The sequence below is a fragment of the Eublepharis macularius genome, chromosome 8 (assembly GCF_028583425.1).
Source record: "Eublepharis macularius isolate TG4126 chromosome 8, MPM_Emac_v1.0, whole genome shotgun sequence".
Classification (NCBI taxonomy): Eukaryota; Metazoa; Chordata; class Lepidosauria; order Squamata; family Eublepharidae; genus Eublepharis; species Eublepharis macularius.
This window is the reverse complement of record NC_072797.1, coordinates 105,455,212-105,472,954: the sequence shown is the minus strand read 5'-3', so window position 1 is coordinate 105,472,954 and position 17,743 is coordinate 105,455,212. Positions and strand designations below refer to the sequence as shown.

Here is a 17,743-nt window from a genome sequence, read left to right as displayed (position 1 = left end):
CTAAAAGCATTACTTAACAAAAGAAACGGAGTAAATGACCTTTGCAATGTTTTAGTAGATTCTGTAAGAACTGCAACTGTTTGTGTTATGTAAGAATATATGTAAGAATTATTTTGATATAGGTTGCAGTGTAAAATATCTGGTATGATGGTTACCTGATGGCTGAGAGACACTGAAAAACTAGATGTCACAACAAATAACTGTGGTTGATTGTTGGCTTGCTGTTCCATCTCCATGAATAGTACCTTTTTATATCCATAGTTTCTATGAAGGATTCAGATATATTATTTTGTGATATGTTTATAGGTCATTCCTTTTCCTTTCCCACTACAGCTGTTTTGCCACAGCCTTGAGCCTAATCCCGCATTAACAAACAAAAACCAAAATACTACCAGTAGTAGTGTAGATGACTGGGGAAGGCGATGGCAAACCACCCTGTAAAAAGTCTGCCAAGAAAATAGCGTGATGCTACATCCTCTATGGGTCAGTAATGATTTGGTGCTTGCACAGTGGACTACCTTTACCTTTATACTACTGCTGCTGCTGCTGCTGCTGCTGCTGCTGCTGCTGCTGCTGCTGCTACTACTACTAGTAGTAGTAGTAGTAGTAGTAGTAGTAGTAGTAGTAGTAGTAGTAATAGGGGACTCTTATTCCAAACACTTTTTTTTTTTTGTAATTTTAGGCTGAATTGCTAAAAGGTAGGATGCCAGTGACCTGGTAATATCATAGATCATTCTATATTCCTGCTTGTAGGAAGTCTGAGATAAGATTTTCAAGACTGCTAGTTAAAAGATTTCAGGGAAGAAACCCAAGGGGGTCTTAGAGTGCTGGGTTCAAAATCACTTGATAACACAGGTCGAGATATACTTTTTTGAGATTTTTGAGTCTCAGTGAGAAAGTCCACCTTTCTCATTGAGACTCAAGACAGATTACACAGTATAAGTTAGTAATATCAACAGCAGGCACATTCAATAAACAATGTAATAGGATAAGCAAATGCAAATTTTCAGAGATTTGAAAATAAACGGAACTGTGATACAGAGCATAATCAATTAAATTTTACATGAAATAATGTAAAATATATGCAGCAGAAACTTACTGCAATAGATTCTATACAGTAGCATAAGCTACGGTCCCTATCCCTTTACCGATGCATCTCTTTGAACCATTTCCTTACAGTACAACACTTCTACCCGTACTGGATGACTCATTACAGATTACAGCATAGTTTACAGAGAATTGCAACAGGACACCAGCTGCAAATTCCCCATGGGAACTCAATTCTGAGGCACCGCAGTGGCCTGGTTTGGATCAGGACCCTGGTTCATGGATGAGGAAAGGCTGTAGCCTTTTCTCTCACACGATTTTCCTGATCTGAAACAGAACTGGGGAGAGGGGCTTTATTTTCTCCATGGTTGGACTGCATGTGTAAGAATTAAGGGCACTGCAGTACTCCATGGGGCATTATTTGTCGCTTGGCGAGATTTCAGGTCAGGAAAATGGCACAGGTGGGAAGGATGTTCCTCCCTCCACACCCAGGTCTCAGTTTGATTTGGGCCCCTGCAGTGCTTCAGAACTGAGTTCCCACAGGTAATTTATGACTACTATATGTCAATCATATGCTACATGCAAGAACCTAAAAATCAGCATCCAGTTTTGTAGCAAGACTGAAGTTAATTTAAGTGTGCTCTGAGTTGTACTCTCTGTAATTATAAAAATATCCAACCCCAATCACAGCTGCATTTCTAGAAGACTCGCTGGTTTACATTTCAGTCCCGTTCATCATTCCCCTATCCAAATTCCATAGATGGAGGAGTATTGGTTCCAATATAGGGGGGAAAGGCACAAAGAAAACCTTGGGCAGCACAGAATTATCCATCAAAGAATCCCTACAAAATCCACTAGACTGTTCACTGCACACTGAAATGAAGGCTTTTGGCAGAGATCCATTTGAGAAGATCTTTCAGCAGCTTAGCTACTTGCACAGAAGATCATAGTCCCTTCCTCATAAACTGCATGTTAAATTGTACAGCATTTAATCTGCAGTTATGTAAGGAACATCTTATCTCAGGCTACCCAAAACAAGCAGAAATGAGATAGAGCACTGACTGTATTTATAGGTGTAATCAATTCTTCAGTGTGTTACACAGAGCTAAGCAAATGCTTACTAAAGAAAAACACAATCTCACCAGTTGAGCCTTACATCTTGTCTAATTTATTGCAGCTGCATACCAGAGGCTTTGATAACAGACACCGCTTTTTCAAATCTATTAGAAAATTTAAATGATCGCCTTGAAAAAATTTGCATGTAATAATCTGCTTACATTTGTTCCACCTGTAATACTCATTGAAATGATATTGATTGCATTTTAGAAGTGTCAGTTATATTCCCTTCCATCAAACCGTCAAGCTCATATGCTACCTCATGTGTATATTAGTTAGAGTTTCAGCTATCCACAAAGAGACTGAAACTTTTGCAGGTGCAAACCTTGATAAGGTAACTGGGCTTTGCACTTTCAGTATCCATACAACAGCAGAAAGTTCTGTTCTTAGGAAAATGTAGGAATATTGATAGGTATATGTGTCTTTCAAATAGTTTATCATTTCAGAGGAATTTAGGTATTAAAAAGACCACATTTGAATAATTTCCCCTGGAAGTAATCCAGGAGAAGATCTGAGTAAGAGAGAAAGGCATATTTGAAAAGCTATATTCTGTACATGTGAGTGACCCAAAAACGTTCTTGAAGTAGAAGCGGTTAGGGGTGGCATGCCCTCAGCAATATTGTCTAGACATTATTCTCAAACTCCTATAGCCCAGAGGATCTGTATCTAGGAATCTCATATGTTAGAGGATTTACCTCATTTTATTCTTTTTTGCCCTTTATGTTCTGACCCCAGATTTAAGTTTCTGGTGGGATTTTTATCTGGTCTAAGCTTATACACAGACATGGAGATCATCTCGTCTTTGCTTTCTGATGCTGGCATGTTCTCTTCATATAGAGTTTCACTTTTTGCCTTTGCTGCTATGAAGATAATGTCTAATGCATCAAAGAAAGAATGCGTCACCTGAACTTGCAGTTTACTTACGGATTTCTGGTTTTAATCAATGTCTGTTTTAATGGAATTTTCCCCACATTTTTATAAATCTGTATTGTATATATAATTGTATTTTACCTAATTTTTATCTTATCTAATGGGGTTTTTTTGTAATTTTGTTACAGCGTATGACTATACACAATTAACTCTGAACAAAATCTTGATTAGGGATAGCCAAACTCCCCAAGCTAAATTGGAAAATACCTAATTTTTTAAGTCCAGTATGCTGTTACACTCCTAGTATCACTGGAAATATGTGGTTGTTTCTAACTCTGTTCCCCAATCTGCTGTGAGTCCTCTAACCTCCCCCACGCCAAACCTGTGAATTTCCCAAAAGTCTCACTTTCTGCAGTTACAGTAGTTACTGTTGCAGTAGTGTGTGTTAGGAATCCCAGATAGCTGCCAGTGGGGGCAATCTCCCAGTAGTTTGCTTAATTACCCACCAGCAGGAGTTTTGGAGCCACCTGATGATCATGCACCAGCGACCTGATGATCATGCACCAGCGACACCCTGGCTCCATTGCCAGGGGAATAGATTGCCGGTGCCTGAGTGTCTGGATCCCCGATCCGAACCCAATCGCCCCAATCCAGGCCCCTCCTGATCGCTGGATCGTTGGCTGTGGACGATCACGATCCGCCGGGTCACGATCGTGCGATCGCCATTATTGTGGGTTTTTTCGATCGTAATGCGGATTGTGCCCATCTCTAGTAACAATTACAAGCAACATTAAACAATGGTATAAGTGAACAAGCTTTCACTGCTGTTAACTTCAATGCAAAATCCTGAATTTTACAGAGCTCTTTCTCAGATGTGAGTCACTCATCCATTTGCCATCAGATATCTGTGACAAAAATGTTGCATGAATTTATTTTACTGTGCTTCTGCTAAGGTGATAATATTGATTTCAGAATTAACTGTAGCTTTATGATGGATGCAGGAACTCAAAATGCAGGTAAGGTTGTTGTAAAAAAACATCCAAAGTACAAAATCGGGCTTGATTTTTGCAAAACCATTTTTATGTAGTGATGCCATTATTTATTAACTTTCAGTATGCAGTTGCTGGTTCTGTCAATATTTTGACACACTTTGATATGTATACTGAACTATCTCCTGGAAAACGTTTCAAATATCAGGTGTGAAGTGACGAATCAAAATTTTGACATGCCATAGATTTGTTTGGCCAGTCACAAGAGCAGTTCCCATACCAAAAAATTAATCATAAGGAAAGCCATCAATAACCACATGCTGGCCCTTATATACAGAAATCCACAACCAAGCAGCTGCATTGGTAAAGTCTTTTAATTATTCACCATTTAACCACATTAAAATATTACATGGACAAAATTACATAGAAAGAAGTATTCCCAAAGTTCAGAAAGCCTGGATGAGGATTCTATGCAATTGCTGCAGCTATATAAAGGTCCCCCCCCCCACACACACACACATCAGAGAGCTCAAATGAGCAGTGGACCTAGGGAGCTGACAGAATTTAAATCTCTCACTGAACCCAAAGCTTTCATAAGCCCAGCAGCTAAAATGCTAAGCATTTAACTTTGAAGCTTGTTTATACTTGCTTCCACCTGCGTCTCAAACATTTGTTTAAAGATAACTACGGCCCATATTTCAACTTGATGCAGATGTCATACTAGCCATAATTAGTACTGAAAGAGGAAGCGAAGGGAATTTTGAGAGAGGAGGAGGCTGTTTTTTCCTTGGTTTTGAGGGCTGCAGGTTGCTTTTATTTTGGTCATGTGGCATGCACAAAATATAATGGTAACTCATAATCCAAACGTTACTTTTCCATCAGTGTTTCATTTGAATATCGATTTGGGAATGTTTGTGTGTATCAGGTTAGGACTAGGTGGACTTGAGTTTCGATTCCCGCTTAGCTGTGAATGTCACTTATTTCTCAGCCTAAGCCACTTAACAGGGTGGTGTCAACAGATAATGACCCTCTGTGTACTGTCCAGAGGGCTGGATGCAAATAAGATAGATAAATTACGAGGCCAGGAAATGCTAATTTTAATTTTTTTTTTAGTAGGAAAACACAGTATTCTGCAGATTCTTTCTTATGTTGTTCCCAATAGGTAGTATTTTGCAAGCAACAATGAGAACATGTGATGTTCACTACAGTGTTTGTACATCATCTTATGTCATGCCTATATGAAAAAGGCATCTCAGATGAAAGCACCGCAGGGAAAGTTTTCCTATTAAATGACATCATCTCCAACAGAATCCATTTTCAGGGGAAGCAGTTCATTCATTCTCCTGCAAGGCACTGAATGGGTGCTGAATAACTGGAGACACCTAATGGGTGCAATCCTCTCAGCCTGTAGTAGGCATGCTTTCCATTTGGCCTGAGCTGTCGTTGAGCTCCACTGCCATGAACTGATGTGGTCATGCCAGCTTAAATCAGCTTCTCGCACTTGGTTGCAATCTCTTTTAAAACAGCTACATTTATCTCACTTCCCTTTGGATTAGAGCTTTTACAAGAATTTGGTATAAAATATATCAGAGTCCCTTCCACATTTCTGAGATGCTAAATTTTAAAACATAGGATTGTAGTGTAGTATTTCACCTGAATTCTTTTTTCCAGACTTGGAGGCTTTATTGTACCATATTGTCAGACTGTGAAGAAACTGTAAACATTCTAAATATGAAAATATATAGGCTGCCTACCATTAAATTCATTTCACAGCTGCATTCGTTTTTGGGTTACCATGGAAATGTGTCTTTGCAGTTGTTACAGAAAAAATGTAAGGAATTTCGCCAGATATGCCAAACCCAGAATGTCTATTTCAGGACTTTTATTTTATCCTTCTAGGGATTTTCCACTGAAATGAATGTGCTGAGAGTCAGCATCTGAGTGCTTTTTGTATTTTCCATTAAGTAGTCATTAGAAGGCAGTAGGATTTGGCAACCTGCCATAATTGGCTCTGGATTGGGTCCAATTTTGTTCTGTGAAGTGTCAGAATTTAGCAAATGTGGTACAGTTCTAGGACCACAGAGCCCAAGTTCAAACCTCTGTTCAACCATAAAGTTCATTAGGTGGGCTTGAGTGAGCCACAATCTCTCAACCTAAAATATCCTTACAAGGAAGTTAAAGAAGGGACCATATACCTCATAGGCATTCTCCTGAGCTTTATGGAGGGGGTATGAGATACAAATATAAAGAATTTGTGTTTGCAGCCACAACTGTGGAACCCCATGAGTTTTCTGCAGATCATCCTTCAGTATTTTCCATTCAAGAAATTTGGGTTTCCTAACTGAAATTTCGTGAAATTCTATACCCTTTCTCCATGTGTATACTAGGTAATTTTAATTTACACTTCTCTCCTGTACATTTCCCCAGAACTGTGTACATCAGACTCATTTTTATTATTAAAGTTTTATGGGTGGCACACTTTTTCAAATTAATTTTTACTTGCAATGTTTTATTGTGATAGCTTTCAACTTTACAAATATATATCTTCTTACAAGCCAGTATTATTACAAAGATCATTTTTATTTGCACCAATATTGGCTCTAGCTCACTTCATCTCTTAGGTTTTTTTAAAAAAAAATCCCACTAGCATTTCGTCTTCATTTTCTTTGTGCATTCATTGTATTTTCTGAAGGTAATTGTTTACAAGTGCTATGGAGCTTAATCCTATTACTTCAAACTCTCCTTTAAAATATACTTTAATTGCACATTTCCTTGGAAAGCATGGCTGAAACAAAGGTTTATGGTTTAATTTGCCGTAAGTAGGGAGATTGTGCAGTGCTTAGCCTTTGTCAAGACTTGAAACAATTTCATGATGTGATTTCAGTCTGCAAATAAAGTGTGAAGTCTAATTAAAGCTATTTAAGATGACAACTTTTTTTCCCAGTAAATCAAAAGAAGAATGCTGAGGTCTGCATTACCAGCCTCTTTGTTTGACTCTCATTTCATTTACCTTTGTATACACAAAATGTTTAGCTTGTTGTGAAGCCTTTTTAGTACAGTTTATTAAAGCAGCCTGTAGTAAATCAAAAGCTACAGCAAGTGAGATTCTTGTGGGCCCCGATCTCTTGGGGCAGTTTTGTGCTGGAAAAATTTGCACATGTAGGTTGTATATGACTGCATGAAAAAGAGTTTGGTGGTGCTTTTAGGAAAAATATTTGGGAACCCCCTGGAACAACTAAGTACTTATTTCTTGTACAATAATGATGAAAATTATGACCGAATTATGCAAACACTATTAGAAGACATCCCCCTATATCACCCTTCCCATTATTTATCCCTCCCTTGTCGCCCTGCTTCTCTCCTTCCCAGCCAACCTGTCTTTATGTTCTGCCCTATATTCACTTTCCCTCCTTCCTGCCTCCTAAGGTTGCCAGATCAGGGTTTAGAAATTCATGGAGATTTTGGGAGTAGAGATTGGGGAGGATGGAGTTTGAGGAGGGGATGGAGCTCAGCAGGCCATAGAGTCCACCCTCCCACACTAGTCTCTGTGTTCTAGAGATTAGTTATAATTCTGGGAGGCCTCTGAGCTCCACCTGGAGGTTGACAACCCTACTGCCTTTTAGCAGCCTCTCCTCAGGAAAAATCTGGTTGAGTTGTCTGGTGGCCACCATCACTGGGACCAGCCAAGTTGTGTGAATAATAGGTCTCTAGTGGTAGCTGCTAGACCTCTCCCTGGTAAAGCCTCCTCCATCAGGGCATGATGGGGAGGGGAATGGTACTTTTTCCATAGCTGTTTTGTCTCCAAGTTCATCCTTGCTTCCTTCCTCATAATTTTGCTTTACAAATGACAAGGCTTGGAAGGCTGGGCAATCCCTAAAACATTCCTAAGATTTCAGAACATACTGGGTGTTCTTTCATGAAAGCTACAAGTATTGTTTCTTTTATTTTAGGGAGTTAACTCTTCATTTTTTTAAAGATTTCAGATTTTTTTGCAAACCTGGGACTTCAGTCAGGTTTGTAGAGAAATCTTTCTGTTTTTTTCCATTTTGTGTTTTTTTTAAAATCCACATTCTATGGACTGGTTCTAGGATTGCCAGCCCCCTTATTGGGGCAGGGGAACCTCCCATCTGCCTCCATCCACTCCTGCTGTTGGGAGGCTTGCTGTAGTCCCCAGAGCACACAAAAATGGTGCACAGAAGGTCTTCTATTGTGGTAATTTCCAGTTCAAAATGGAAGCTGTGGTAGCTCAGCTGGCTCAAATTGGACCAAAACGTTAAAATTTCACTATATTTTAGGACCTGTTTGGCCCTGCTGAGCCACCACTGCTTCCATTTTAAACTAGAAGTTATGTCAGCAGAAGGCCTCCTGGAGTGTGCACTTTGCACATGCTTGAGGGAGGTGCAGGAGCCTCCCCATACCCAAAGAACTGCTGTCCCCAAATTTACGTAATGATGGCAATTGTTGTGTTTGTGAGTAAAGATGCCCTCAAGCTATGGGAGCTAAAAAAGGTTTGCTAAATTTACTCAAATTGCCTGCACCATCTGATAAGTAGCATGCTATCAAATGTGACATAGTGTTGCCCAGGGTTTCCCACCCCACCCCCTGGCATGGCATGGCATGGCATGGCAGCAGCAGTAAGAGAAGTGATTCTATAAAATGACATCACCTCTCTATTTAATATCAAACAATAGCTAGTTCTGTTTTCCACAGTTTGCATTGCTTTATTGAGCAGTATATGTTACTGGAAGTTAAATTAACCCAAAAAGAGTTTCCCACCCCCTAAGAGGGTGGATAATCTGTTGGTCGTTCCTCTTGGGGGGGGGAGAAAAGGGGGAAACAAGTTTGTATTGGATGTACGGATAACTAAATTTATTCTATATGTATATGTACATGAAGTATAGATTGTATGTGGAGGCAATATTAATGCATACATCAGTACAATTTTAAAAAAGATAATTTGTTAGAACAAGGCAGAAGTACTTATGTGTGTTTTAGTAAAGTTTTCTCATGCATTTCCCCACTAGCAGTGTTTCCTACTAATTGCCTTCTCAAAGCCAGTTGAGTAAGCAAGGAGTCTAGGGACAGTGCCTCTACCTGCCCCGGACTTAGTCTCCCACCACCACCACTCAACTTGCAGGGCGGTGGCTACACCATTCCTTCGTCCATTTGACCTGGGGCCCCCAACTCACTCCGGAAGAGCGGTTAAGCAGCAAAGAACAGCAACAGACATGTCACAGAGAGCCGCGACCAGCAGGCAGACAGGAGTGATGTCAGGGATCAGGCCACAGGAAACCACAGACAGCTGAAGCCTGCAACCATTGAGCAATTGGCAGTGGAGACAAGGCAACTGCAGGCAGAAGAACTGAGGTGGTACCACCAACCAGCCAACAGGAGCGAGACAGCAACATGATGCACCCATGCAGCATCATGACAAGGCTGCCTCGTGACCCCAACCCCACTTAGCCAGGGATGCAGGAGAATGCCAGGGAACCTGCCGCAATCGCAGCTACTGATTGGACAAAGGGGAGCCAGAGAGCTCCCTGGATTGCCCCCACCCTGATGCTTCAGGGGATTGGGACTTCCTCTGGGCCGTTCTCCAGCTCCTGGCCCTGGGATTGGCTTACACATTGGGAGTGGGGATAGGGGGAGGAAATATCATGGGGGAGGAAATATAAGGAGGACTCCAAAAGCAGACCAGAGAGGAAATGAGGGGATGCTGTGGGAGGATATAGAGAGGGCAGGACAAGTGGCAGTTGTTCCCCAAGGGTGCTATTCGGCTTGGGTGGTGAAACCCCTCCTAGGGCCCCTAGATCTGAGGCCTGCGAAAGCCTGTGCCAGGATGGAGGATGGGCAGGAAGTATACCCTGCCCCTCCTGGGGACCCGCACAAGGGCATTAGCGTTAATGTCTAGCACCAGATATTGTTTCCTATCCACAGACCTTAGGCCAAATCACTTCACTATTAAGTAAAAGCACTTTAAGGTCAATTGGGTGTGCCATTAGACATAGACTGCAGAGACTTGCACTAAAAGACACACTGAGCCCCCCTGAACTCTTAAAGTTCATTTAAATATAAACTACCTCACAGGAAGGAATGGAACTATGTACACTGCCTAGAGCTCTTTGAAAGAAGGTTGGGATTAAAGTGGAATAAACCAATAACAGAATTATTGGGATTGTTTGGTCATCCAATCATTAATGGGGACCCGGACTAGCAGTGTAGACTCCATAATAATAAGTGTCTTGGTGGACCAGGCCAATAGTCTTAACTAGTCTAGCAATCTGTCTTCACCAGTGGCCAGTCATTTATAGCTCTTAGGAAGCACAATAAGACTATCAACATTTCCAGTATTTCAAGTTTCATCCTAAATATGCTGGTTTTGAGATGAGATAAAATGTGATGCAAAAACCCTGAGACATTTTGTCATCATGTTTGGCACATGAAATTATCAATTGGCATTGCACCAAGAGACTGAGAGTTTGTTTAGGTTTTCAGTTTAAGTTTGTTCTTTAAAAATTTCTTGAATTACTATAGGAAAGGAGTGTGGCTGGATATAAACCTCACATTTTCCAAGCCTAATTAAAATAGAAAAATTATCACCCTGGGGGATGTATCTTATTCAGAATCTTGCTTCTTATATCAGTAGCACTGGAGGGATTCAAAGACTATCATAGTAACTTTAGCTGCTGTACTAGCAAAGTGTCCTCTCTCTGATAATCTGAGGACTTCTCTGTTGTGGCTCTAGACCAGTCTTCCAAACAGATCTGTTTGCTACATTATGCAAAAAAGGGATTTTTTTTTCTTTGTATTTGTTACTCTTTGTGTTATATTCAGGGCTTTTATGTTTGAAATAACATGTACTTCAAAGAACACTACCTGACATTTGTAATGTCACTGTAATTTATGTAGAAAAATGTTTCTTTTATATGTGCCTGGCCCACATCTTTCAGTTTATAATACCCACTAGGTATAGATTTCTCTTGTTGGCCTCATTCTCCCTCTCATCTGCTTTGTGCAGAAGTGTTTCATCATCTTTGATAAATGGAGAATGTGTGGCATTGTGCCTAGCTGCTTTTTATTCCTGAATCATTAACTCGTATTTCCACGTTCAGGAAATTGAGAAAAAGCTACTAATTTACCGAGGAAGTTTGTGAACCCCAAATTGTTTCCTTTAAAATAAACTTCTTTAGAAAGGCTTAACACTGACTTTGCAAGCTAGATACTCGCTGGTAGAATGCCTTCCATGTCTTTCATATTGTGTGTGTATGTGCATGCAAACACATAACATGATTGTTTCCGCCCCCCCCACCTGTACTGCTACTCAGCATCCAGCCAGTTGAAAGAGATCCGTGTATATTATAATGAGGCCAACAGTCTCATGGCTGTACCAGTAGATATAAGTCTGTACAGTTTTGTATACCTGGTATGCATAACAAGAGGGAGACAGTAATGTGACAGCCATAAACTCAAGTACAAAGGATATTTTATTTATATCATATACCTAGGACTTAGGAAAAGCATTTTCTCGTCGTCTGACTTTAGAAAACTAGAAGGAATTATCTGATCTTAAGCAAACAATCCTCACTTTCCCTACCACATTAAAAGCTGTCCAAATTCTAACTGTAGTTGGATGCTGCTTATACAGATTTTAGAAGTCTTTATGATTGTTCAGGGTCACCAAGGATGATATTGCAGGTCAAAGCAAACTTCATAAATAATCCATACAATTTAAAAATCCGTTCCAAGCTGTACTGGAATTTAAATAGGGTCACAATAGGTTAGTAGCCCCCTTCAAAGATAATTGAGTGGTAGAATGAAAAATTAGGCACATGGGAAAATAATATTTTTTTTAGCAAAAGGAAAGTTCTGTTAATGAGATTATTCTGTTATGCTTTCAGATCTTCCATTTACTTTGAATGGTTCATTTATTGAGCCAGCTGACAGGATTGGGATAGCCACATAGTCAGTCCACCTTTTTGCATTTCTCCAATGTTTTGTGAACACATGAGACCAGCAAATAAACCTCTCTTTGGAACTACTCCTAAGTTATCATTCTTCTGTCACTGGGATTTTCTGTATCTGGAGTGGAGGAAAGGAGGAATGAGATCAGATTTCAAAAGTTGTTTTCAGTTGGAATATATCTGTGTTGATGTGTTTCTTCCTTGTGAAAAATAAACCTATGGGGGGGGGGGGGTTACACTATTTTCTCTTTCCTTAAGCCATATTCCTCCAGTTAACATGGATGTATATCCCAACATTATTTTTTCATCAATTGCATCTAAAGAAAATAAAAGCAACAAAGGAATCATAATAAACAACAGAAACAATGCAAATTTCAACATATGTAATTTAAAAAGAAATGAAGTCATCCTTAAAGGAGATCTGTGCCCCCAACTGCTGCTTATTTTTCAGATCATTAAAATTATCAGCCCCTGTTGACTTAAAATAGATGAAGCAAAATATTGGGGTGGGGTGGCAGAGGCAATTTAGCTACCGTTCATATGAACACACAATCTTATACTGTCAGACCAATTTGTATGCTAAGATCAGTGTTTTCTCTGACTAGCAGTAGCCCTCCAGGGTCTTTTGCATCACCTACTACTTTGTTCATCTGGACCTGCCCAGGATTGAACCTAAGACTTTTGGTATGCCAAAGCAGATGTTTTGCTGCTCGGCCATGCCCCCCCCCCCAACCCTTTATGAATTTGCCACTTCACTTTCCTTATGTAAGTGACTAACTCATTTGCCCATTTGGACTCTTCACTGTACTAAACTGGAGGGCATAGTTGTAATAAGAGAAAACCTTCTCTCCCCTTCAAACACCTGATATTTCTTCACCTAAACTCTGTTGAAAAGAAGCTGATGAGGAAAGACAGAGGGTATCTGTGCCTGCCAATCTCATGAAGAAATACTGCATCCTTTTGGGGATCGATGCACTATGTAGGTTTATATAGGTATATTATAGGTATATAGAAACATTTGGATGTTTCTGCATTTCATTAGATGTTGCTGAACTTTGCCGTTTCATATCTCAAAATAAATTTCTGTCATGCTTATTGTCCTCAAACATTATGAAGGGGCTTCATTTACTCAAAATCTCTTCTGTTTGTAACTTTCAAATACTCATCTTACCCAAGAGAGGCTGCATTTACCAAGAAGTAACTTAATGGGACTTCTGACTAGACATGCATGGATTGAGCTATTAGTAATACAAACAGCGTAACCACATCAGTGGGTGGCTCAAATTATGAACAATCACTTTCGAGGTTATTAATAAAGTGAACAAACACAAAGGTAAATTATGAACAAGTAAATTTAAATGCCTATATTGTATTTGTTAACATCAATAAAGGTAATAAAGTCCATGAACTCAAGCCTTGTGGTTGAAAGTTAAACTATTAACAGCTGTTAATAGCCGAGTGATTGTGTTGAATAGCCTTTGAGCTGCGACTTTGAATTGCTTCATTGTTATTATACTTTTATTTGCCTGTAATTGGAACTCACAGGAGAGCTTGCCCCTGAAGACGTCCGGAAGACGAAACAGCAGGAACAAACCGGATCTGCGAGTTGGGCATCAGGGCTCTGGTGGAGCCTTCTCTGTGCTTTAGTTTAACTTTCAACCACAAGGCTTGAGTTCATGGACTTTATTACCTTTATTGATGTTAAGAAATATAATATAGGCATTTAAATTTACTTGTTCATAATTTACTTTTGTGTTTGTTCACTTTATTAATAACCTTGAAAGCGATTGTTCATAATTTGAGCCACCCACTGATGTGGTTACACTGTTTGTATTACTGTACTGTTTAGTGGGTCCTCTGTTTGTTAACATGGATTGAGCTATTATACATCAGTGTTTAGCTAATCATGATTGGATGACATAAAAATCCTTGCCTGCTGTCTGAAGGAGTATAGTTTACGAAGTCCTTGCACTACATGATTCAGCTGATCAAACAACTTTGCCTTGACATAGCTGCCAGCGGGGCTTTTTTTCAGCAGGAACGCGGTGGAACAGAGTTGCAGCACCTCTTGAAAATGGTCACATGACCAGTGGCCCCGCCCCCTGATCTCCAGACAGAGGGGAGTTTAGATTGCCCTCTGCACCACTGGAGCAGCGCGGAGGGCAATCTAAACTCCGCTCTTTCTGGAGATCAGGGGGCAGGGCCACCGGCCATGTGACCATTTTCACCAAGGACAATTTAAACTTTAAACAACTCCCCCCTTGTTCCAGCTGACCCAAAGTGATGTTATTGTGCGGTTCTGAGTTCCACCACTGAGTTCCACCACCTCCTTTCCCAGAAAAAAGCCCTGTACCTTCTCCCACTACACACAAATCACACTTGTTTGTGTTAATTAAGCAGAAGGAGGTTGGGTTGCCAAACTCTGGATTGGGAAATTCCTGGAGATTTCGGGGTAGAGTTTGGGTTTGCTCATAGACTCTGCCTTGCTCTTAGAAAAGCAGGTTGGCATGGTGGCCCAGCCTGCCTTTTATCAGCTGTATCTGGTTTGCCGGCTCTCTCGTTACTTAGACTCAGCCAATATGGCCTTTCATATGGCCATGTGAGCCACCAACTGTCTTCAGGAGATCCCACCAACTATCTGTTGGAGATCCCACCTATTCAGGTGACCCATCTGGCATCAACCAGCGTGTTGGAAGAGGAGGATTCAATGCCGTCCCTTTCCTCCAATTTCAGAGGGGGACAAACCAAAGAGTTAGGAAGATAGAGAGGTCAGGGCACTCTGTTTACTGTTTACTGCCCTGACTGTCCTTTGATATGTAGATTGCTATTCTCAGGATTTCCTCCTGACTTCCTCCCTCTCACTTATTCTCTTCCTGGCATTGTTCCAGGCAACATCTCTCTCCTCTTCCTCCCTCCATCTTGGAAGCATGGATGCAGGCCTTGTTCGCATCCATTACCATCTTTAGATAGGTATTTAGGATCTGTCTCTCCTCCTTTCCTATCAGAATATGAAGTTCCTAAAATAAAGAACCCTCATTTCTTTTCTAAATATAAGCTAGTGTGTGATTTATTATTTTCTCTCCTGCACACAAACCAGCCAGCAGAATGAGCTCACAACCACCTATAATCACGCATCCTATGCCAAACAATAGACTCTACTAATGGCCCAAACATGGAATCCTTTCATTAGGTTTCTGGGGCCTACATAATGATTTATTTATCACAGCGTCTGGGTCTTTTCTTTTGTGGACCCTACTCTGTGGAATGTGCTCCCAGAGGTGGTGAGGGAAGCCCCCACCACTGAGATCTTCAGAAGGCAATGCAAGGCCTGTTTTCTAGTGCTTTTGAGCAGGATTGAATGGCAGGAATGTTTTAAGGGGGAAGGGGGGATTTCACGTTGTTGATTTTGGTTTTGACTATAAATTTTTAAAATCTGCTATTATAAGCTTGAACTACAAGGGAGAGCAGGATAAAAAAAATAATAAATAGTTCAATTTATCATGAGAACGCTCATGATAGAGGGAAGAAATCAGTAGAGATCTGTGCTATTAAGCTGGGAGTTCTTATATCCTATCCATAAATAATGTAGAATCATAGTGTTGGAAGGGACCTCCAGGGTTAGTCCCTGCACAACTGCCCTCCCCACAAACCCCCAGTGACCCCTGCTCCAAGCCTAGAAGATGGCAAAGCACTGTCAGGATCCCTAGAAAACTATAATGTGGTGGCACAAGTGTTTTGGTAGTAAAGCTTATTAGAACCACAGTTATTAGCCAAGTTTGATTTTTGAAGCCATTTCATTATTCATATATCATGTGTTAATACATTAAATTGGACCAAACAAATAGCAAATTTCAAGGTCAACAACTTCACAGATTTCCAGATTGTTTGAACGACTGTGATTCATCTTGATCATCTATCCAGCCATCCTAGTACCCAAATACAAAGAATAAATTGTTTTTAAGTAGTTACTGGAAAAGAATTTATATTATATTGGAAATTACTGGATGTTAAGTTGTTTTGCATCTTATCTAGAAAATTAAAGCAAGATTATGTAAACTTTTAAGAGTATGCCCTATTTTGGTTTATAGGCATACCAGGCAGTGATTATATCAATGCTAACTACATAGATGGTTACAGAAAGCAGAATGCCTATATTGCAACACAAGGAGCCCTCCCTGAAACTTTTGGAGACTTCTGGAGAATGATGTGGGAACAAAGGGGTGCAACTGTTGTCATGATGACCAAATTGGAAGAAAGATCCAGGGTAAGAATATTTGCATTTTTGTATATAGCCCTTTTTGTAATGGTGTATCCATAAAACTGACTTTAAAATGGCAAAGATGATAAGCCATCATTTGTTTCAAATTTCATTTAAGTTACAGTGTACTGTTTTTAATTTTTTAATCATTTATTTTATGCATAATTCTCTTGTTCCCTTCCCTACTAGGTTTAGGGAGACTCTTTGGCACAATCCAGCATACTCTTAACTTTTTAAATATTTGTGCCTATATTCTGTCCTATGTTTTTGATGTTATTTTAAATACAGCTTATTTTTATTGTAATAGATCATTGTTATTTTATTGTATGAACTGTGAATTAGCTGTGTTTTATAGACCTTTTTTCTTCTGGAAACAAATTGTGTGCTACAAAAAGTCATGGACTCTTTTGATGTAATGATTGAGCTAAATAGTACAGTTGCATTGATCTTGAAATGCATGCTGACCTCTCCTCGTTTTGCTTTAGAATTCAAAGGCTAATTAAGCAAACCCGACTATGCGATAGCATTTTCAAGTTTTCCTAGTGATAAACTCTAAGAATCATTAGTGCTTATCTTCCAGTGCTATCATGTTCAACTAGTACATATCTTTCTTGCTTATCATGGTGGATTATTACTTAATAAGGGGAAGGTAGGCTGAGATATGATATGAAAAGACAATTTGTGATAGGTTGGGTTGATGGGTTAACAGCATCACTTGATGTTTCCAGTTTGAAAAACCACTAGATGCTGTTATCAAAACCAATTGCATTAAGCAAACACATCCTGAAATACTGTGTTATTCCAGCGTTCAATAGTTTCAGGAGACTGTATTTTGTGATCAGTTGCATTTCTTTTAGTTTGCCTGCATATTCAAACGTTGGCCTCTTCCACATGGTGAACTTTGCAATAGTCTTTCTGCATTTTCATCCCATGAGGATTGGATCCATTTTATTCATCAGTTCCGGCCCCATACTCCTTCGATTATTTAATTCTATACTTTGAGTCAAATCAAAGTGGAGTCTGTTTGTTATTCCTGCCTTAGAAAAATGCCCCATTTCTGCTGAAGACTTTGAGAACTCCTCAGTTTCCTTAGCCAATCCACTGAGGACTGGCCAGTTTCCTCAGCCAATTGCAGAGGAAACTTGCAAGGGTTTTCCTTCCTTCCTTCCTTGGTCATTTTAATGGCACCAATGTTACAATGTTGCTATTTATTTATTTATTTGAACTCAGGAAAAAACTGGATTGGTTGCTGTTTAACCAATCCAGATGCAGGGGGATAAAGAGAACAGCGAAAGGCAGGACAAGGGCCAGGTCTCACACCAAAGAAAGCATTCAGTACTTCAAAAAAGCTCGAGTTTAATTTTGCTGGGGCAAAAACATCAGAGTCTGTGCACAGGGAGAAAAGCCATAAAAAAGCCAGGGGAAGTTTTTTTTTTTTTTTTTAAATTAACTTTGGTTGCAATAAGTTTGATTCTAAGGCAGATGCAGCCATTATCTGTGCA

General features: G+C 39.9%; 1 protein-coding gene across 1 annotated transcript in view; it reads left to right on the top strand.

Moving 5' to 3' along the window:
- Positions 1 to 17,743, top strand: part of PTPRD (protein tyrosine phosphatase receptor type D) — a 513,284-nt gene that overhangs the window by 420,512 nt on the left and 75,029 nt on the right. The window contains exon 28 of the mRNA XM_054986312.1: positions 16,072 to 16,247. Within this exon, the coding sequence (XP_054842287.1) occupies positions 16,072 to 16,247 (176 nt within the window). The remainder of the gene's footprint in view (positions 1 to 16,071; positions 16,248 to 17,743) is intronic.